General features: G+C 45.4%; 2 protein-coding genes across 2 annotated transcripts in view; both read right to left on the bottom strand.

The window, feature by feature from the left end:
* LOC113655257 (V-set and transmembrane domain-containing protein 2-like protein) overlaps positions 1-1933 on the bottom strand; it is a 34150-nt gene extending 32217 nt beyond the window's left edge. The window contains exon 1 of the mRNA XM_047807122.1: positions 1605-1933. Within this exon, the coding sequence (XP_047663078.1) occupies positions 1605-1716 (112 nt within the window). The 5' untranslated portion in view covers positions 1717-1933. The remainder of the gene's footprint in view (positions 1-1604) is intronic.
* A 4278-nt stretch (positions 1934-6211) lies between these two features.
* Positions 6212-23591, bottom strand: part of ctnnbl1 (catenin, beta like 1) — a 31004-nt gene continuing 13624 nt past the window's right edge. The window contains exons 12-16 of the mRNA XM_027165689.2: positions 19500-19597; positions 18955-19035; positions 16045-16182; positions 15716-15788; positions 6212-6544 (exon numbers count right to left, since the gene is read on the bottom strand). Of these exons, the coding sequence (XP_027021490.1) occupies positions 6456-6544; positions 15716-15788; positions 16045-16182; positions 18955-19035; positions 19500-19597 (479 nt within the window). The 3' untranslated portion in view covers positions 6212-6455. The remainder of the gene's footprint in view (positions 6545-15715; positions 15789-16044; positions 16183-18954; positions 19036-19499; positions 19598-23591) is intronic.

Genomic DNA, 23591 nt, shown 5'->3' with positions numbered 1-23591 from the left:
CCCTGAGTGAACCCTTACAGCCCTGATTTAACCCTTACAGCCCTGAGTGAACCCTTACAGCCCTGATTTAACCCTTACAGCCCTGAGTTATCTCATACATTCTTGATTTTACTCTTAAAATACTGCATTACAGTCAAAATATAGAAGAATCTATAGCCTAGAGTTCTGAACCGACTCCTTCAGTCCTGAATTAATTTAGAGGCACCGAAAGGAATGTGACTCACTCAGTACCTCCATTTATTTAAAAAAAATAATTAAATATAGGTCAGCTCAAAATCATAAAGTTTGAGACAAACAAACAAACAAACAAATAAATAGACAGACAGACAGACAGACAGACAGACAGACAGACAGATAGATAGATAGATAGATAGATAGATAGATAGATAGATAGATAGATAGATAGATAGATAAACAAGCAAACAAACAAACAAACAAATAAATAAATAAGAATATATCTTGCATATGGTAGTTTAAATGCAGCGGACCCTTAAAACTGCTCTGCAGCACATTAACAGTACCTTAAGACTCACTGACGCCCCTTTAATTAGCTTTCAGTGTAATTATTTAAAGGTAAACGTCACTAGATAAACATTGAAGGCACAAGAGACGAACCCGTAAGTCCTCCAAACTCGGTGACGGGGAAAGGTACTGTTCAGTGCTCATTTTATAGAGTGCATAGTTTAAATAATTTAAGAAGAAAAACCTTTGAACTACGTATTATACAGTATATAAAAGGCTTAAAGGCATTGATCTCTGGACAAATTTGTAAACAAACAAACAAACAAACACATAAATAGAAAGACTATATATATATATTAATTTATAAAAACAAAAGCGTAATAATGTATATTTTTATTTACATTTCAGTAATGAGATAGATGATGATAGCTAGACCTTCACCGACAAACGAGATAGCGAGTATCATAAATATAATGTACTATAAATATAATCAAATCAGTAAAGACTCTTTATATGGAAACATTTCCAGTTCAGACACATTTAAGTCCAGTTCCAGCCTTTTATATGTCACATGATCCGATATTCAGAATGTTTTCTCTGTTATCCGATGCACTGTTTGTCGCCGTATCGGATCAGTACCATCTCGTTAAATGAGTCAGTCATATCAGATAAAGCAAAATGTTAATAAATATTATAGAGATAAGATCAAACTAAATGGAAGTGTGCAGTAAACAAATAAATATAAACAAATAAATAATAGTATATATATGTATGTATGTATGTATGTACACACTGTACTATAGATCATACACATACATTTCCTCTAAAACAATGTATTTATATATAATACAGTCTGAAGTAAGAAAAAAAATGAATTAGGTTTAGATTTAATCACAGTAAGGAATATAGTCAAGTTTGTTATAGTGTACCTTCATTTAATCTACAAACACACCAGATATATAATAATAATAATAATAATAATAATAATAATAATAATAATAATAATAATAATATAATTCCTTCATCTAGTTAGTAAGTGCAGCTTTCCATTAGTCTACCTGCTGTGTGTGTGTGTGTGTGTGTGTGTGTGTGTGTGTGTGTGTGTGTGTGTGTGTGTGTGTGTGTGTGTGTGTAGAGCTCACCGTTGCTGGAGATGCGGTTCTCCACCTGGGCGGATGATGAGAAAGAGCCACTAAGTTGGATGTAGAGTCCCACACAGTGGAAACTCCGCAGCAGGAGCCGGAACGCGCTCATGTCGCCTCTGCTAGAGGAACCGACCGCCTCGCATTCACGGCCAACCCGTGAGCTAGGGATAGATCCACACCCGGGGAACGAGGTACTGTGGTGCCGGTGTGATGATGGAGAGAGAGAGAGAGAGAGAGAGAGAGAGAGAGAGAGAGAGAGAGAGAGAGAGAGAGAGAGAGAGAGCTGTGTGTTGCAGTCTCTCCGTCGCTGCTCCGTTACTGCGCTCTGAGCCTGAGACACGGACTAGCGCGCGCCGCGGAGGGATACAGCAGAGTGAGGCAGAGTGAGGCGGAGTGATCTCTTCTTAGATAGATAGATAGATAGATAGATAGATAGATAGATAGATAGATAGATAGATAGATAGATAGATAGATAGATAGATAGATAGATATATTCTGCGAGGGAAATTGTTACAGTAACACATTACATTAATATTAAAAGCAAAGAAAGTGTATGTGTATGTGTGTGTATGTGTATGTGTGTGTGTGTGTATATGTGTGTATGTGTGTGTGTGTGTGTGTGTGTGTATGTGTGTGTGTGTGTGTGTGTGTGTGTGTGTGTGTGTGTATGTGTGTGTATGTGTATATGTATATGTGTGTGTGTGTGTGTGTGTGTGTGTGTGTGTGTGTGTGTGTGTGTGTGTGTGTGTGTGTGTGTGTGTGTGTGTGTGTGTGTGTGTGTGTGTGTGTGTGTGTGTGTGTGTGTGTGTGTGTGTGTCCCTTGCCTTCTGCCCCGAGTTCCCGGACTCCAGGATCCATGTGACCCTGTGTATGATAAACTTTATAGAACAGATGGATGGACAGAATAAAATCATGTTATTTCAATATCATGTGAATTCAGTAATCAATTAATGTATCAATTAATCAATAGACAAATGCATGACAAAATAATGCTAATCAGTTACAGATCTATCTATCTATCTATCTATCTATCTATCTATCTATCTATCTATCTATCTATCTATCTATCTATCTATCTATCTAATTTGCTCCTTATGCTAAATAAATGAATAAATAATTAGTTGTTATTATCATATTGATGTTTCCTGGCTAAAATCTTAAATAGATAGATAGATAGATAGATAGATAGATAGATAGATAGATAGATAGATAGATAGATAGATAGATAGATAGATAGATAGATAGAAACAATGTCTGTATTAACGTGTACATGCCATAAGTCACGAGGGTTATCCCAGAACACGTGCTCAGTGGTCAGATAAAAACATAAAACAAACCGAGATGAAATTTTAACTCGTCCTTTTGGTCTGCGTTTTGTTTCAATTTAGCTGCACAAAGAACTACAAGTCAACCAGGCGGAAAAGGCAATTATTCCAGCACCTCTGAGGTGTGAAATTACAGCCGGAGCACCGTCGCTGTCATCATAATCACCGATATGAGTCGCACAACTTTCTGCCAATTTAATATGCAGATTAGGGCTCGCCTTATTACAGGTGCAGTTTGGAATGAAGAGGAGCGAGTGGAGCAGATGTTTCCTCCTAGTGAAGAGGTGACCCCAGGCCTGCTGTGCCAACACAAGCACCGAGACACCAGAGGGATGTGACTGGCATCCTCCTTTTCTCTCTCTCTCTCTCTCTCTCTCTCTCTCTCTCTCTCTCTCTCTCTCTCTCTCTCTCTCTCTCTGTATTTAACGCTCATTTGCATTTAGAATCTGGTGCTTTGCCTGAGGGCCATCGATACCAGTCAGGCTCGAGTGTAAACACTAAGACGTACACCGCTTTCCTGTTGGACGCAACAGATGGGTTTCTTGTCCCATTGGTTCGGTCTGAAGCTCTTCTCTTCTCACTTTATATAGCACACACACACACACACACACACACACACACACACACGCACAAACACACACACACACACACACACGCACAAACAAAATCATCATCTGGAACCAGAATGTTCTGCATTAAATAATTAAAGTTAAGGCTTTTTACAGAATACACACTGGGATGAAAAGATAAACAGGAAGCAGTTCGACACGGAGTTACACCGTGTCACACTGTTACAGGAAACTAATTACTGTTCCTCCTGCAGTGGATTATTTTCCCATAACTGTACATCCTCTTTAACATTCCACAGCAATTCATTTTTAGTTAGTATTAAAAAAATGTACATTTTATCCGTTTATAGGTACAGAACGAAACTCAACAAATCACAGAAACCAAGAACCGATCGAAACAAGTCTGGGAGAAATTTCTGGAAGTATGATAAGCTCATCCTGCAGACCGACATCAAACCAAGGATATGGCGAAGAGCGTGACTCCACCCACAGGAAACCGTCCTGCATCAGGTAGAGTGGGGATTAGTGTGAGGTTTCAGACACATTCAGATTTCTGCAGTACCACATTAACAGAGGATCTACATCCAGAGGATGTAGAGCGCGGCTTCACCGCACATAGGAAGGATTAACGTATTTACAATCCAGTGACCTTCAACTGTTCAGATGTTGCGCTAACTGTTAAATGTTTCCCCTCCAACAAACAGGGAGAGTGAATGAGAGAAAGAGGAATAGAGAGAGAGAGAGAGAGAGAGAGAGAGAGAGAGAGAGAGAGAGAAGGAAAGAGAAATAAACAGTGAGAACAAGAGACGAATAGAGATGGTGCTTTGTGTATTCGTGCTAACTCGCTAGCTCAGCACGCTAGACATTAGCGTAGGAGTGAGACTTGCTGGCTCATTACCGCTGGACAAACATCAAATTATTGACCATTAAAGCCACACCAGGGGCCCGGAGGCAATTTCTGAAACAAAAGAGCGAGACGAAAAAGAGCACACACTAGTAATACAAAATTGTTTAGGGAGCTAACTGCTAACGGGGAGTTCACACGACACCGCGGTTTACACGTGGATTTTTTTATTCATTTCTATTTTAGGAAACATGCAGCTTGGTAATAATAATATCAATATGTAAGTCATTACAGTCTCTCCATATCAGCACAGCAGGGTTACTGTACAAATAAATGATCTAAACACTTTGTTGTGATTTTAGTGGACTCTCACGGAGACGCTCACACGACCCTGAACTTCATGACCGTCGGCCAATGATTACGAAATACTTTTTAAAGTTACGTGTAACATCGTGGAGCTTCTCATTTCTGTCACCGTGATCATCGTATACTGTATGTAAACAACCACTGGGGAAGTCGTGGCCTAATGGTCAGAGAGTTTGACTCCTAACCCTAAGGTTGTGGGTTCGAGTCTTGGGCCAGCCACGACTGAGGTGCCCTTGAGCAAGGCACCGCCCCCCCCCAACTGCTCCCCGGGCGTCGCAGCATAAATGGCTGCCCACTGCTCCGGGTGTGTGTTCATGGTGTGTGTGTGTTCACTGCTGTGTGTGTGTGTGCACTTTGGACGGGTCAAATGCAGAGAACGAATTCTGAGTATGGGGTCACCGTACTTAGACGTATGTCACGTCACTTTCACTCTTTATAACGACGTACGGATACCTTCCTAAGGTTATAACACCTTTATACGGCTTTATTACAAACGTTTTGTACGTCATCGCGATGAACTCAACAGACGTAAGGTTGACAACGCAGAGGGGACTGGAGACTGGTCTCTCACGAGATAAACATAAGCTGGGATTCTATTGCATTGGTTTTATAATATCTGGATGTGGTAATTTAGTGAAGATGTTGGACACCAATCAGAGGGTTGTGATTTCGAACCCTGAGTTCACCAAGCTGCCACTGAGCAAGGCCCTTAACCCTGATGTATAAAATGAGATAAAGTCTCTCTGGATGAAGGTATCTGCCACAATGCCCTAAACGTTCTCGATAAAGTGTCATGAACACTGCTTACGCTGCACCATCATGAGATTGTGTTTGTTTTATCTATTAAGAACATTTCAGTTTAAGGTGAGAGCTACAACTGTTCACGTGACCACAAAGTTCTGCCCTCGCTCGTGTTTTTCCTCCTCGCTCAGCCTTGGGCTTCTAAACAGTCCTCTTAACCACACAAATCAGTATAAAAGCCTTTATTACATTATAATCTGGCTCTCAGTGTCCTGATTCTTCAGTCATTTTTCTTCTTCTGATGATGATGATGACCATACAGAAAGATTTCCAACATCGTGTTTACATCATAATTCATACCTCTAAATAATTACATATAACAAATGCCTTATAAATATGTTAACAAAGACATGATGGTAGTTTATTTTTAAGTATGCCATTTACAGAAGGTATTATTAATAAATCAATTGGAAATAATAAACACTTTGTGGAGTCTCCATGGAAACAGAGACCAGGAAGGTTACCAGGAGATTTCCAGGAAGCGTGAAGTGAAACGAGTGTGTGTTTGTGTGTTTGTTCAGTTGTTTGAGGCTTCTCGTCTTCCCGTTCACATCAGTTCGATGTCATGAGGATTTTTTATGTAGTTATCATTTGGTATTGAACGTGGAACCGAAAGCTCCGAGTGTAACGCAGTTTAAAGACGGCTGCCTACATCATCACACCAACACCAGCATTAACACTTAGACACTCAGTCACTCGGACACGTTAAAGATATTTTAATTACATCATGTCCCTTGTTCTTCTTACAGTTTTCAGTTTAAAAATGACTCGTGTACAAAATGTACAAAAAAGAACAGAAACGCGGTGCGGCGTCGACCTTCGTGACACTCGTGCTGCCAGAAACACGAGCCGTGGGTCATGACGTCAGCGGATCAAACAGGATATTTACAGACAAATCAGAAATCAGTCACTTTTGGTCAGATCTGTGATCCTTTTCGGAGATTCAGAAGTCCTCCAGAAGCTCCATAATCCTTTTCTGCTCGCTCAGCCTGTACTCCTCGTTCTTGCCGTCGCCGATGCTCTCTGCGTATTCTGCAAAACACCAAACAAATGTGATACAATCTGCGTTTTCCAAACAAGAAGTGCTAGATTTGGAGCTCTGAGATGTGCTGCGACACCGATTTATCACGTAATCGGCCGTTTCATGAGCTTCGTATCGGAGCAGTGTATTACTATAAAGTGACACACGGTCTGAAAGTACAACGCTTATTATTTATTTATTATTTAAAATGGAGTAAAAGCACTCGGGCGCAGTGAGTGACTGAGCACCGCGTAGTCCATCATTTGAAATATGCACAGTTATGCTCAAGCTGTCAGAGTTTAGGTGCATACAAGTGCGCGCGCACACACACGCACACACACACACACACACACACACACACACACACACACACACACACACACAAAATGCTTTAGTCTGCAGTTTCACACAGACAGGACGAGTGGAGACTAAGAGCTCTGCTTTAAAAGGCCAAATACGATTAAGAGCTGCAGCACTTAAATCTGTACCTGTGAAAACACACACACACACACACACACACACACACACACACACACACACACACACACACACACACACACACACACCACTTCACCTGCTCTATCTGAACACTATTAATGCTGTGTTCTCTGACACACACTCAGCACATTGTACACTTACTGCTCTCTCTGTTCTTATTCCCTCACCAAGGCACTTTCTAGGTGTGTGTGTGTGTGTGTGTGTGTGTGTGTGTGTGTGTGTGTGTGTGTGTGTGTGTGTGTGTGTGTGTGTGTGTGTGTGTGTACACATTTCCACAAATGCAGGTGTAAGTGCTAGACTACATGATTCAAAAAAATATATAAAAACACTAAAAGGTATGAAAATGTCTCCTCCACATGCACACCCCCACACCTCCACCCCTCCACACACACCCCTCCACACACACACACCCCTCCACACACACACACCCCCCTCTAGAGGGCTGCATTGGGATTGGGCTCCTGCGGTTTGATTGGATTGGACACCCCCCCCCCCCCACAAAACATCCCTCCACACACCCCCTCCACCCACACCCCCCCCTTCCACACACACCCCTCCACACACACACACACACCCCTCCACACACACACACACACCCCTCCACACACACACACCCCTCCACACACACACACCCCTCCACACACACACACCCCTCCACACACACACACACACACACCTCCACACACACACACACCCCTCCACACACACACACACACCTCCACACACACACACACCCCTCCACACACACACACCCCTCCACACACACACACACCCCTCCACACACACCTCCACACACACACCCCCCCCCACACACCCCTCCACCCACCCACACCCCTCCACACATACACCCACCCACACCCCTCCACACATACACCCACACACACACCCCTCCACACATACACCCACACACACACCCCTCCACACACACACCCACACACACACCCCGCCACACACACACACACACACCCCTCCACACACACACACACCCCTCCACACACACCCCCCTCCACACACACACACCCCTCCACACCACACATCCGCCCCTCCACTCACAACACACCGCCCCTCCACCACCACACCCCAACTCCACACACACACACACCCCTCCCACCCACCACCCACCCCCCTCCCCACCCACACCCCCCTCCACCACACACCCACCCCTCCACACACCACACCACACACCCACACACCCCTCCCACCCACACACACCCCTCCACACACCCACACCCCCTCCCCACACACACCCCCCCTCCACCACACACACCACCCCCTCCCCACACACCCCCAACTCCACACACACACACACCCCCAACTCCACACACACACACACCCCCCCACCCCACCACACACACCCCCCCCCCACCCCCACACCCCCCCCACACACCCCCTCCACACACACACCCACCCCCCCACCACACCCCCCCCCACCACACCACACACCCTCCACACACCCCCTCCCACCACACACACCCCCCCACACCACACACACCCCCTCCACACACACACACACCCCTCCACCACCCACACACACACCCCCTCCACACCCACACCCACACCCCTCCACACACCCCACACCACACCCCTCCACACCACCACCCTCCACCCCCACCCCCACCCTCCACACACCCCCCTCCCCACACCCCCACCCCCCCCCACACCCCCCCCCCCCCACACACACACACCCACCCCCCCCCACACCCACCCCCCCACACACACCCCCCCCCACACACACACCACCCCCCCCCCCACCCACACCCCCCCCCCCCCCCACCCACACCACCCCCCCACACCCCACACACACCCCCCTCCACACACACCACACCCCCCTCCAACACCACACACCCACCCAACTCCACACACACACACCCCCCAACCCACACACACACACACACCCCTACCCCTCCACACACACACACACACACACACACACACACACACACACACACACACACACACACACAAATTATTATCTTAGCACAACCACAACTAGCTTCAAACCTGCTTAAAAAAAGAAGTAACAGTTAAAAAGAAAAAAGTCAGGCATGCTAAAGAGCATGAGACTCTCTCTCTCTGTCGGTCTCTCTCTCTCTCTCTGTCGGTCTCTCTCTCTCTCTGTCGGTCTCTCTCTCTCTCTGTCGGTCTCTCTCTCTCTCTCTGTCGGTCTCTCTCTCTCTCTCTGTCGGTCTCTCTCTCTCTCTCTGTCGGTCTCTCTCTCTCTCTGTCGGTCTCTCTCTCTCTCTCTGTCGGTCTCTCTCTCACCAACACAAAACACAGACTTGAATCAGAAGCTATTTGCATACGGCATAAATAGCGGTGAGGAGGATAATCCCTGCTTGAGCTAAGAGGTACTGCAAACTTACATATCCCATATTCTCTCTCTCTCTCTCTCTCTCTCTCTCTCTCTCTCTCTCTCTCTGACACACACAGACACAATTACACAGGCAGATCACGGTGAGGAACAGCCGAATGTCAGTGTACGTGAAACTCTTATCAAGGGCGAGCTCGCTCATTGATGCAGGAAGCCCGAGCCAGGCAGCGAACCTCCTGCTGTGAATCTGTACGAAGATGAGCCGAAAAGACCGGCGACTTTTGCCTCGCCACAAGCTAATTAAATTCCTAATCTCTGCAGCAACGGCTTGGTGCGATTCCTCTTTTGTCCTAGTTACACATTTGATTACACAGAGGAAGTACAACAGGACTGATGACTTGATTAACAATAAATTTGTTGTAATAAGCGCTGGCTGGTTTTATAAAGCTCTAAAGACTCCAAACGATCTCAGCTCGCTTGCATTTTAATTTAGAGTTAACATACAAACATCTATATGTGTAAAGTTGTGCTCAGAACAATACACAGAGAAATTGGTAAACGTTGACATTTATTTGGAAAATACGACTGATGATGCGAAAGAATTTTACACTAATTTACGGATCGTGGTCGGGTGAAGTCGATAATTATCACGTAGTTGTCGGAATCCTTTTTAAACCCTAATGACTGAAAACACAAACAACCTGAGCAAAAGTTTACACACGCTTGAATGTTTGGCCTCGTTATAAACACGCAGGTCGACACACAGAGGGTTTAACCGGCTGATAAAGGGACGTTTCCACACCCGTGACTCACTGTGATTGTAATTAGTGTCTGTACGTAAATAGTCAGTGAGTGTCTCCGCTCATGAGGTGATGCACAGACTTGGCTGGATACTGCACCATGGGGAAGACGAAAGAACTGCCGATGGACCTGCGTAATAAGGTAAAGGATCTTTATAAAGCAGGAAAAGGATAGAAAAAGATCTCAACACTTGAAAGTGCCAGTCAGTTCTAAGCCACGCTCAGGTAGACCGAGAAAGATTTCACCAAAGAAGAATTGTTCAGGACGCAAAGAAAACCCCACAAACAACTTAAAATACAGGCTGCTCTGGTGTAAGGGCTGTTGTTGTTTCAAGGAGCACAATAAGGAGGGACTTGAACACAAATGACCTGGATGATCGAGTCGTCAGGAGAAAGTCGTTACCGTGTCCGTGCCACAATAAGACCCTTCTTCAGAACATAGACAAGCCTCACAGCTTCTGGAGCAGATGGAGTGATGAGACCACAACTGAACTTTATAACTCACAACCATAAGCTATGACTGTAGAGGAATCAACAAGGCTCACTGTAAAGCATGGTGGTGGATCTCTGATGGTTTGGGGACCGTGTGAGCGCCGGTAGAATGCAGAAAATCCTTTGCATTCTACAACACGAAAGCTGCATCAGACGATCTCGGATGTTCCGACAAAGCACGAGGCAAGGTCGAACCTCCGACGGATAAAGCAGGAAAAGTGAAATGAAGGTTCTGGAGGACGTCACAGTCTCCTGACCTCAAGATCATTGAGCCACTTTAGGAAGATCTCAAATGTAGTAGTTTGTGCAAGACAACCAAAAAAAAAAAACTTACAGGAACTGGAGGCATTTTGCCAAGAAGAATGGGCAGCTCTACGGCCTGAGAATTACTGAGCTCATGCACAATTATTACAAAAGACTGCATACTAATATTGATGCTAATGGGGGCAAAACACCATGTTAAGAACTAAAGGTGTACAAGCTTGTGAACTTATTTTCTTTGTTTTGACTTCTTGTTTTTTTTTTTGTTTTTTTTAGAAGGTAGACGTCTTGCAAATTCTCCCGAGATTTGCGACCTTGAGCGCAACTGTACGTTAACAAAGCTCAGACTTCTAAAACACTTGGTAGAAGAGAAGCTCAGGGATTGAGCGGCGTGTGAACAGGATCCGAGCCAGAGCCAGCAGACGATGGAACAAAAGGAGAAAGAAAGGAAAAAAATAAATCAGCGGGTGTATTTGATGGGTCAGTGGCTGGGGCTGCGCACTTGACCCACGACATGCTGCTTGATGAAATCCTGCCTGCGCAGAAGAAGAAGAAGAAAAGAAGAAGAAGAAAAAAAGAAAAAGAAAAACCCAATCACACTGACAGCATGCTGACCAGAGGAATAGTGCGCCTGCAATCAGCACTCATAACAGAGGAACAAACAAAAAGTGCCTCGGTGTCCTCAGTATGGACCCATCAAATGGGACCTTGTGGAGAACCGTCAAAAGGACCCTATTGCCCCTTTTCCGCCGAGGCAGTTCGAGTGCTGGTTCGGAGCCAGAGCCTAATTTTGAACCAGTTCTTTCTGTTTCGACCGCCAAAGCACCGGCTCCGAACCAGGAAAAGTGGTTCTTAAGTAGCACCAAAACGTCGCTGGTCTAGACTTAAGAACCGCTTGCGTCAGGAGCTGGGGGCGGGGCTACAGTTAGCGCATTTGATAATGTACCTTAAAGTATACTAATGTTTAATAAACTTTTACTTTACCGCGATATGATACATTATCAGCACACATGATAGTAGGTAGCTACATGCTAAGGCTAAATTTTTTTCTGTGTTAATGATAAAATAACGTTATGTACTTTATCGATTACAACCTCCGTTTATACAGATTACACGGAGCCGCACGTACACGTTTTATTCGCCGCGTTTGGATGCCGATGTAGGTTCACAAAGCCATGAGCATTAACAGTAAAGCAACATCCACCATTGTTGTTGTGTTTGCCGCTGCTGCGCTAACGTCGCTGGGACACGTGACACGTATACAGTGACGTCACACTCGGCGCTGTGATGCTCTCTACCCGGTGGAAAGGCAAACCGGTTCTTAGAAGGTTCGCCAGTGGAACCAACTTTAAACCAGCACCAGCGCTAGCTCTGAACCAGCACCCGGTTCTTTCCGGTGGAAAAGAGGCATTGGTGTGAATCTGTGGAAGATTTCCACTGGACCCATCAAATGCACATTTGGTATGGAGCCTTTGTATAGTAGGGAACAGCTGAACTGAACCGATGATATGACCATCAAATGGAACCTTGCTATGAATCTGTAAATGGAATAAGGACCCATGGACAGTGGAATCTGTGCATGGGATGTCAACTGGAGAACCAGAAGCACCATCAAGAAAGAAATATAAAGGTTTCTTCAAGAGTTCTTTAGGTTTTATTGGTCAATTAAGGGGTCATTAGCGTCTGAAAATGTATTGCATTTAAACCCTTAGGACATACTGCTACATTGAGACATACGATGGACATACTGCTACATAGACCCTTTGAGACCTTCCCATAAGGACAACTGAAGAACCTTTAAGAGTGTATCTTAACCCTTAAGTGCCCAAAGGAAATGCATCCTTGGGAGAGTTTTCAGTACTCCAGACCAAAGAGGTTTTTGTATTTATAACTGAAATGTGGGTTAAACCAGTTAGACCAGTTGCTTTGACGCATTCCTTCACACATTTACCAGAACCTGTGGCTTTGGGTTGTTTTTTTTTTGTGTGCTAATGATCAGAAATCGGTCTTAAGACAGACAGAAAATCTGTGAACCTTCAGCAAAGGCTCTTAACCCTTAATTACTTGGTTATGTGCTTGCATTGTGTTCCGCCTGCTCGAGCGTCACTTCGGGTTAAAAACGTCTGACGAACGAATACGTACAAATAAGAAACTCCACGATGACCCCGTTTCCTTTTAGCCAAATCAGAGCAACACTAATTGTCCTTTAATGACTTCCTTTCACGGTTAGCACGTTTGGTTGAAGTATACCGTCGACTATAAATGCACCCTGCTGCTACTCTTAACTCGACAGTGAGGGCAAAGTGCCAGCAGTACCGCTGCTCTACGGTACCTCTGTGCTGTGTGGTCCTGGCAGTGCTTTCTCTCCACAGGCCTGCTCAAGGCCACAGCTGCTACAAACCCACAGCAGAAAATTTCAATTTATCACAGAGGTGGCAGCGATTCCACGGCGAGCCTCCCACACGCAAGCTGCTCTCCGACAGAAAGGGAGGAAAAAGAGATGCCTTTTGCATTCGCTAAAGAGCGTTTATTAAAATGTTCTTGACAGTTTTATGAAAATTGCACCTTAAAAAAATATTAGAGGATCTGGAATCTATCAAAGGTACGAAGAGAATGAAGGCGTATATAAAAGGACACGTTTTAATCCGTCGTGGCTTCCATCGCTAACGGACAAAATGCTAGAATTCTGAGCTTAAGGTTGTGGATCGTTTTTGTTTTTTATTCCCTCTCTCGTTTGCCGGGTTGGATGACGGGAAGAAACGTGAAATACACTTTGAGGTGGTAAGATTAAAAAGTTCCGTCCAATCCGATGTCGACTGTCGACAGCTATGACTCCCATTTGACTGTTTAAGTGAAGAATTTGGTGGTACCAGGTGTCACAACACCACAGCATTCTGTACCCAGAATGGACCCTGGTCTGAAAAAAACATTAAGGTGAATCTAATTGCAAACATCAGACAGGAACCAGAACTAAAGGGCCCAGAACAGCCTACGGTCCAAAGCTCAGACCTATAATACAAAACAGGCAGAGAGAAAACTTATGGTCCGAAACAGGCTGCAACCAGCCAATGCTCAAAAATGGGCTCAGAACAACCTATGGGCTGAGACCCTTATGGTCCTAACCTGGTTCCAAAAGGTCTAATTGTGAGGATGTGATGGTCCAGTGGTCAAGACGCTGGGTAGAGGTCTTCTCGGGTCTAAAGAAACGTACCCGACCTGAAGAGACCCGAATCACTTTTTACCCGAACCTGACGTGCATATTTATTTATTTATTTTTTAAAAAAAGACCCGACCCGAGACAAACCCCCAAAAAATAGACCCGACCCCGACTGGACCCGAATGTTGCATAACTCTACATTAAAGTAACTGCTACAGCATGAATTCAAAATTGATTGACAGGTCTGTTTCAACGGAAATTAGCTTACTGCCAGCCACACGTCGCAAGCGGCCTTCGCAAACAGACGAGCGGTTGGAAAAGGACTCGAGTCGATGCACACACACGAGATACAGTAGTTCGGGTCGTCTCGGATCCGTTCGGTAAAAACACATTCATTTTAAATTACCCGAGACCCGATGCCGCTATTATTAGACCCGACCCGTGTCCGAGGCACACGTGAAACTTTTAGACCCGAACCCGCTCGTGTCGGACCTCGGGTTTTCGGATCTAAGTGGACCCGTGAAGACCTCTAGCACTCGGTTCCTAATCAGACGGTCGGGGTTCAAGCCCACGAGCTGCTGAGGCATCTACGTTGGGTCCTTGAGCAAGGCCCTTAACCTCACCTGCTCCAGGGGCGCCGCACGCTGGCTGACCCTGCGCTCTGACCCCAGGCTCATAATAACCTGGAACATCCGAAAGCCCTTTGGGGCAGTGGTGGCTCAACTGGTTCGGTGGTAACTGGCCTTAGCTCTGGGTTGTTGATCAGACGATCGGACTTCAAGGCCCAGCACAACCAAGCTGCCACTGCTGGGCCCTTAGGCAAGGCCCCCAAGCTGCCCCTACACTCTGACCCCAACCTCCTCAGTTGGGGTATGTGAAGAAAAGTATTCCACTGTGCTGTAATGTATATGTGGCTATAATAAAGGCTTCTATGCCCCTGTTCTATTAATTTGTGCTGTGCCCTATTTGGGACGTTACATAACAGAGATGTGAAGTTTGGCACAGTCCCATCTTACACAGTAAGAAACACAAGTAATCATGTGACAAGAACTCAGGAACTCGTCTGGAAACTGTGCATGTTGTTCAGTCCAGTTTATATACATGAGCAAAAATGAAGAGAAAAAAAAAAGACTCATTAGTCGTATAATGCATGCGACTGAATATGAAAACTGATGGTCTGTGGTTTAAAATTTTCCTAAAATCATCTATATATTTTTGGGGTATTAATGAATCATGCAGTTCGCTTCAAAAGGTGTTCGGAGTTTATGCTAATGAGACAGCTCGTATTCTTAGATGCATGGATGAGCCGGTAAAGGCGAGGACATTTAGCTGGCCTTCTCTGCCGGCAATTTTACAGTCAAAACACCCAGATGTGAGCTTTGTGGTGTGATTAATCATTTATGACCAGCCTGTGTGAGCGCGCTCGCTGCAGAAAGATCAGGGCTTCTGAGGACACGTGCTCAAATGGGGGGCTTAATTACTTGAAATGGCACGACCGCTGTGATTATTCGCGATATCTGATTCATGCTGAAGCGTGACCAGCTGTGAGGCTTGTGTGTGAACCAGGACGACACGAGACGTGCAGCGAGGACTGACCCTGACCACAGATCAAAGGATCACCGATGCTGAGGAGTGAAGAGGATGCTGATCGACACGAGCTCACCTCTCATGATGTGCCGCACCATCTTAACCGAGCCGCCCCTCAGGTTCAGGATTTGATGTATTCTCTGCTGCAGCTGTGAAAATATTAATGAGACATGCACTGAATAATAAGACCGACTTAACCAGAGTGCGCTTGAGTTCTGGATTCTGATTGGTCAGAAGGTGCAGCAGGAGATCTCACAGTATATTATATTAATGCCTTAGCATGTACGTGATCATTCGTCATCGCTGATATGATAAGGTTCTCTTTAAGGGATAAATAACCCGCTGTCTAAAACGTGCTCGGATCCTAAACCGTATTTTTTCCCTGTTCTCCTGATGTGCGTGTACCTGAGGAACTCCTGCACTGCAGATCTCCACCATGATGTAACAGATCAGCTGTAGGACGAAAAGACCGGCGTCTAAACGTCGCAGGTAAAACTCATCCTCCATGGAGTCATCCAGGATCTCGCCCCGCAGCACCATATCCTACGCGCACACACAGACACACACACACACAGACACACACACACAGACACACAGAGACACACACACAGACACACAGAGACACACACACACAGAGACACACACACACACACAGACACACACACACACACACAGACACACACACACACACACAGAGACACACACACAGACACACACACAGACACACACACACACAGACACACACACACACAGACACACACACACAGACACAGACACAGACACACACACACAGACACACACACAGATACAGAAACACACACACAGACACAGAGAGAGAGAGAGAGAGAGAGAGAGAGAGAGAGAGAGAGAGAGAGAGAGAGAGAGTCAGTACAGAGTTTTAGCATTCAGCAGCATCAGTGTGTAAATCAGTCAGTTTAGGACTTAAATGTTACAGAGGGACTCCATCACTCATACACACTCCGGCACCAACACTCATCAATCTTAAGCACTTAGTCGACGCGTCAATACCTGAGCACTGTCAATACTCTCTAAACTCAAATTCATCACCATTAGAAAGTTTGCCGTGGTTTTCGAGGCCAAAGCAAAATCAGCTACATGCACGAAACGGCTCGGCCGAGTAAACCGACCGAGAGCGGCGCCGTTCTCCTGACTTAAGTGATGCAGCTGAACCCACGGAGTCTGCATCAGTGTGGGATGTCCGTAAGGCTCTGAAAAAACGGTGGGTCTTTAATATACGATCTGTCGCAGCCACTTGGATTCAAACCGCAGGTTGGCATTAAGGCGCTTGTTATCTTATAACCTCGTGGTTTCTACGGTCACACCTCATTCGCATGGACCTGTGGGCCGTCAAAAGAGAAGAACTCACAAAGTCAGAGTCCTTCTTCACATAATGGTTAAACGGTTGTAGGTTAAGAGGAATAAATAATCGTTTAATTAAATCGTCTTAATTAAACACTTTATAGATAAAGAATAAATCAGTAAATTAGGAGTTTAAACCTGATTGTACTGCTGTGTTGTATACACACACACACACACACACACACACACACGTAGATTTGATCATCAGTAGCACTTTGCACTAACGTGTTTATGTTATTTGTCTGCTGTCACGGTGCATTGAAAACAATTGCCTCTAACGACTTGGTTGCGTAGCATGTTTTTTGCGATTTCATTCTTTTTTTTCCCCCAGAAGGATCTGTATTAGTGTGAACTCCTGTCACAAGCCTCGGCGCTGGTGCGGAGTCGTGCACGTCGTGGCCGTATTTTCATCACGCACAGACACACGATGTGTTTAGTGAAGTAAAGCAGACAGACTGAAACCTTGTCTTTCCTGCTGCGCTGAGCGGCGGCTTGTTGCGTTCGGCGGCATGCGTGCGCCTCGTTTGTGACGACATGCTTCAGCAGCTCACACACACACACACACACACACACACACACACACACACACACACACACACACACACACACACACACACACACACACACACACACACACACACTTTCCGCCTGGAAAGGTAGGTATTCCCAGGAGGGAAGCCGATGTCAATTGCTGCAATTACAGCAAGCACAAACTCCAGCTGTCACGTTTCCTTTAGACTCTGATGCCAAGATCTTAGCTGATTCTCACCGTGTTGAAAACAAGACGCTCCCTTAGATACGAACCAAAACTCCATTTTGTTTGTTTGTTCTTTTACCTTGTTCTTGGACAGATTGAGAGAATGTATCTGTCCTCATCACCTGATACTACATCCTCACACAAGACTCTGATCTCTTTTATTTCAGTCGTCATGATGGAAAAAAGACATAACGATAACGTAGCAGAACTGATGCATTAAGTGATTTATAGTGTAAACAACGTTAAATGTACGTGTCACACACACAGAGAGAGAGAGAGAGAGAGGAGCCTGAGGTGAAGAGGTTCAGTCACTGTGAGGAGGAAAAGGAAGGTGTTTAATGCCCTGGTTGCTAAACGCCATGGCACAGTGCTTCTCTCTGTCTCTCTCTCTCTCTGAGCCCAAAATCCATCCATCAGCACTTTCCCTACAGACGCACGCTGTCCAAAATTACATAAAACACACAAGGAAATGATGAAGATGCCAAGTGATTCCACTGGAAATGTGCAGGCTGCCGTAACGTCGTAATGTGTTAGTGAGGAGAGTAAAGCAGCGTCACGGACACATCCACAACATTCAGAGCATTTAATCACTGAACATCTACTGAGCTCCAAATTCAGGGAATAATTATTATTAGAGCTATGTGAATGAGAGAATGAGAGAGAGAGAGAGAGAGAGAGAGAGACTCTTTAAAGAAAGACTTTAAACATAAACATGGTATTTAAGCCGTTTCCTGCATTTCCTCCTCTGTACTTTGTCTCAGTCACATCATGGTCACCATGACCTTTACACACTGATGATGGAATTTCCAAAATAAAACAGTCGCAACAACCTGTTGTGTGTGTGTATGTGTGAGTTTGTGAGTGGGTGTGTGTGTGTGTGTGTGTGAGAGGGAGAGAGAGAGAGAGGGAGAGAGAGTGTATGTGTGAGCGTATGTGTGTGAGTTTGTGTGTGCGAGTGTGTGTGTGTGAGTGTGTGGGGACGTGTGTATGTGTGAGTGTGCATGAGTGTGTGTGATGGTAACACTCCTGAGTGATATAAAACCTTCCTGAATCACAGCATCATCACTCCAACCTGAAGTATCGGTGCAGGATAGGCAAAGTCAGGCAAAGGGTTAGAGAGCTAAATAGTGTGTGTGTGTGTGTGTGTGTGTGTGTGTGTGTGTGTGTGTGTGTCTTACGTGTTTCTCTCCATCGATCCTCCTGTCTGCGAGCTGAACGGCCTCCAGGTATTTAAAATGTAGCTCCATCAGTCTGTCCACCTTTAGGAAAAAAGAAAAAGAAGAGACATGACACACACAGTACAGTACACACACACACACACACACACACACACAGTACAGTGTACACACACAGTATAGTACACACACACACACACACACAGTACAGTACACACACACAGTACAGTACAGTACACACACACACACACACACACACACACACAGACACAGTCAGACACACACACACACACACAGTACAGTACACACACACAGTACAGTACACACACACAGTACAGTACACACACACAGTACAGTACACACACACAGTACAGTACACACACACAGTACAGTACACACACACACAGTACAGTACACACACACACAGACAGTCAGACACACACAGACAGTCAGACACACACAGACAGTCAGACACACACAGACAGTCAGACACACACAGACAGTCAGACACACACAGACAGTCAGACACACACAGACACACACACTACCTTCTCACAGTCGTTCTCAGTGAACTTGCTGAGCAGGCGGCTCCTCTGCTGCCCCTTCAGGTTCCTCAGCATGGAGGCCAGGATGGAGCACACATGCTCTAGAGGACGAGGAACAGAAATCACAAGTGATATTGGGACAAATTAAAAAAATGTCGGAGAAACAGTTTCTCGCTCTTATTTTTGTTCTGTTTAATCCGCCTCTCTCGCCCCTTCCACACTCACGTGAACGAGCGAAGGCTAAATCGTGTTTCCTCTAACACGCATTAACCCAAGTGTGCTCTTATTATAGGGTCGATAACAGAACACATCGAAATCAATACCAGGTATAATTCGTTAAGACGCTAACCAATTAGCGCGACGTGTTCGGGGCTGCTAGGATTTTTAAAGCTGTAGGATATTCAGATAAGAGGCAGACGGTGTCAATCGGTCTTCATTAGCTTGTGTGAGCGGTGAGAGTGGAGATTCTCCCAGGCTAATGAGGCTCGAAGAGAGGAAGCGTGTGCTGTTTAAACACATGGCTCAGGTCAGAACGCCTAAACACCATCGATATTTTGTACGGTGTCGACATGACATGCAGGTTTTAGACATAAAAAAAAAACCCCACAATCCTCCACTGGGTTTAAAAACGTCAGCTTTTTGGTCCTACAACGAAACTGGACTCGCTAACGAGCCGCCATGAGGTCAAAATCAACGCGTAATTGCTTATAAACGCCATAAAGCGATGTGGAATCTGCCAGAAATGCTTCTACTTCCTGTCCTCGAGCAAACCCGATCCGAAAGCATGCGAAAGCATCGAGCTCTTTGGTTGGTTTGTTTGGGGATGTACGAGCAAGGAGAACTCCCAGCTCGGTGAACGTCACCTCCTTACGTCATTTACATATTCACCACGTCGATTAGACGGCCCTAATCTGAGCAGGAAGTGTTTATTCTGCGATCTGATTACCTCTCAGGTCGAACGCCGTGGCGGTCGCGACCGGAACAAACGTGCGTGTGTGTGTATGTGTGTATACGATGAGGTGGTAGAGCGTGTAAAAGAAAGCTGGAGGTTGCATGTAAAAGGGAAGGAGGTAAGCAAAGTTCTAGTGAATGAAGGATGCAGCAACACTGAAGTGGAACAAAGGAACATCGTCCTCGAGCTCCAGGTCGCCGTGGCAACAGGCAGAGAGGCCATTAGCTGAAATTATGTCGGCAAGTGCGAGTTAAAGAGGAAAAACAAAAACGTCCTTAATAGAGACGAGGGATTATAATATGCGGGAGTGGTGTGTTAATACGAGTGTTAGATGAACAACAAGCCTCGCTCTTTCCTTCTGCTCCCACCGTCGGCCGCCGTTCGCTCGTTTCTGTTCTTCTGGTTATCTTTATTCTAACGTCTGCTTGTTACCGAGCCTTTACCGATGAGAGCAACGTCTGCAAGGTCAAATTCGATGCAAGTAGAAGCTTGTGATTGGTGATGGACGCTTCGTGATAGAGAGCTATCTCTGGGAAGGGAAATTTTGATGAACAAGATGAACAAGTGCATGTCGAATCCCATCACTGCCCATCAGGTGGCTTGTAACCTCGTAGCTGGAAGCAATTCGATTTTTTTTCTACCATGACGCCTGAACACACAGGACTTTTGTTCATTCTTAGCCAGAAAGCAACACGATCCTTCGCATCCTCGTGTGCGTGTTAAAACTATTTAGGTCCGTACTCTCAAAAACAACTTAACATTCAACCAGAACCTTTCCTTTGCAGTTCCTCAGACCAATAACAATCCTTTTCATTTGGGGTTTGGAAACAATCCGGGTCCCCTTCCATCTCTCTCAATCCTGGTTGATAAAACCAAACATCTCCACAAGCATTTAACCAAATAACCAAGGATCCAGATCATTTCCAATCCTGGGTCCAGAACCAACAAGAATCCTCGCCATCCTGGTAAACTCCAATCCAATTAGATCCTTTCCACCCTGGTTCTTCACATTCCATGCACCTACCAGAATGTCATCCCATCACCTGCTGGGTTCTGTATCAGGCTTTCGACCTTTGGGAGCGAGAACCGATCAGATCTGGGTCTCTAACTTCTGTCCACACTCATGATTAGACCGAAGCCCTTTCAGATAAACACTATAGCAGTGCAGTAAATTCTTTTAAAAGACGGTGCCTTGTTTTGGGAAGACGTCAGATCCGAATCCTGGCGCTGCAGCAGACCTACAAGACCGGTCAAAACCGGTATAGCCGTGTGGATGGGAACCGGTGACGAAGAGCATCAAAGTCGGTGTGCATGTTCTTGCTCAATATACAGGGCAGAACCAAGAAGATTTTTTTTACTGTGATTCTTTCTGTTCTAGTATCCAGAACCACTGTGGTCCATTCTAGTACCTAAATCCAGAAGGAGCCCTTTCCCCAGGATCAATTGGATCATTTCCATTCTAGAACCTACAAATCTACACATGGAACCAATCACAATTCTTTCCCAACTTTAGTTGAAAATCTACATACACATTACAATCTTTGGGTCAATAAATAAATGTCATTTCCATCGTGATCCCAGACACGGTTCCACCATTCCGACCGTTTCTATTCCCCAGAACCAATCAGATCCAGAATCAACTATTGCTTCTTTTCCACCGGAAAGAACCGGGTGCTGGTTCAAAGTTGGTTCCACTGGCGAACCTTCTAAGAACCGGTTTGCCTTTCCACCGGCTAGAGAGCATCACAGCGCCGAGTGTGACGTCACTGTATACGTGTCACGTGTCCCAGCGACGTTAGCGCAGCAGCGACAAACACAAACACAACAACAATGGTGGATGTTGCTTTACTGTTAATGCTCATGGCTTTGTGAACCTACATCGGCATCCAAACGCGGCGAATAAAACGTGTACGTGCGGCTCCGTGTAATCTGTATAAACGGAGGTTGTAATCGATAAAGTACATAACGTTATTTTATCATTAACACAGAAAAAAATTTAGCCTTAGCATGTAGCTACCTACTATGATGTGTGCTGATAATGTATCATATCGCGGTAAAGTAAAAGTTTATTAAACATTAGTATACTTAAGGTACATTATCAAATGCGCTAACAGTAGCCCCGCCCACAGCTCCTGACGCAAGCGGTTCTTAAGTCTAGACCAGCGACGTTTTGGTGCTACTTAAGAACCACTTTTCCTGGTTCAGAGCCGGTGCTTTGGCGGTCGAAAAAGAAAGAACTGGTTCTAAATTAGGCTCCGAACCTGCACTCGAACTGCCTCGGTGGAAAAGAGGCATATTTGATTCAATCAGATTCTTTCAATACTTGGGTCCAGAGTAGAGGTCTTCACGGGTCCACTTAGATCCGAAAACCGAGGTCCGACCTGAGCGGGTTTGGGTCTAAAAGTTTCACGTGTACCTCGGACACGGGTCGGGTCTAATAATAGCGGCATCGGGTTTCGCGTAACTTAAAATGAATGTGTTTTTACCAAATAGACCCGAGAAGACCCGAACTACTGTATCTCATGCGTGTGCATCGACTCGAGTCCTTTTCCAACCGCTCCTCTTTTTGCCAAGACCACTTGTGACATTGTGTTGCTGGTGGTAAGCTAATTTCCATTGAAACAGACCTAGACATTCGGGTCCAGTCGGGTTAAAAAACCGGTCGGGTCAGGTCTAAGTTTTTCGGGTTTGTCCCGGGTCTTTCTTAAAATTAAATAAATAAATAATTATGCATGTCGGGTTCGGGTAAAAAGTGATTCGGGTCACTTCGGGTCGGGTACATTTCTTTAGACCTGAGAAGACCTCTAGTCCAGAGCTATTTCTTTCCAGCCACACTGGAGAAACTTGGTGGATCCTTTGAAATCTTTCCATTCTGTAAAATTGAAAATCATCCGGATTCTTTCCGACCGACGGCTCCAAATCGTCAGAACCTTCCCGTATTTATCGCCATCTCTGACCGAATCCTTTCCGTTTAGGTTCCTAGCACTAATCGTATTCCGCTCGGTTTGTTTTCGAATAAAACCGAGCTGATTTTATCTCTGCAGAATTTGTGATTGATGACTGAGAGGAACGTCGCAGGCGTCGATGTGTACTGGGACCGATGGGGGTTTTCTAGAAATACTTTGCTACAGTCTCCGATTCGA

The sequence above is a fragment of the Tachysurus fulvidraco genome, chromosome 23 (genome assembly GCF_022655615.1).
Source record: "Tachysurus fulvidraco isolate hzauxx_2018 chromosome 23, HZAU_PFXX_2.0, whole genome shotgun sequence".
Lineage (NCBI taxonomy): Eukaryota > Metazoa > Chordata > Actinopteri > Siluriformes > Bagridae > Tachysurus > Tachysurus fulvidraco.
Note: the sequence above shows the minus strand (reverse complement) of the source record. Positions and strands in the feature narration are given on the sequence as shown.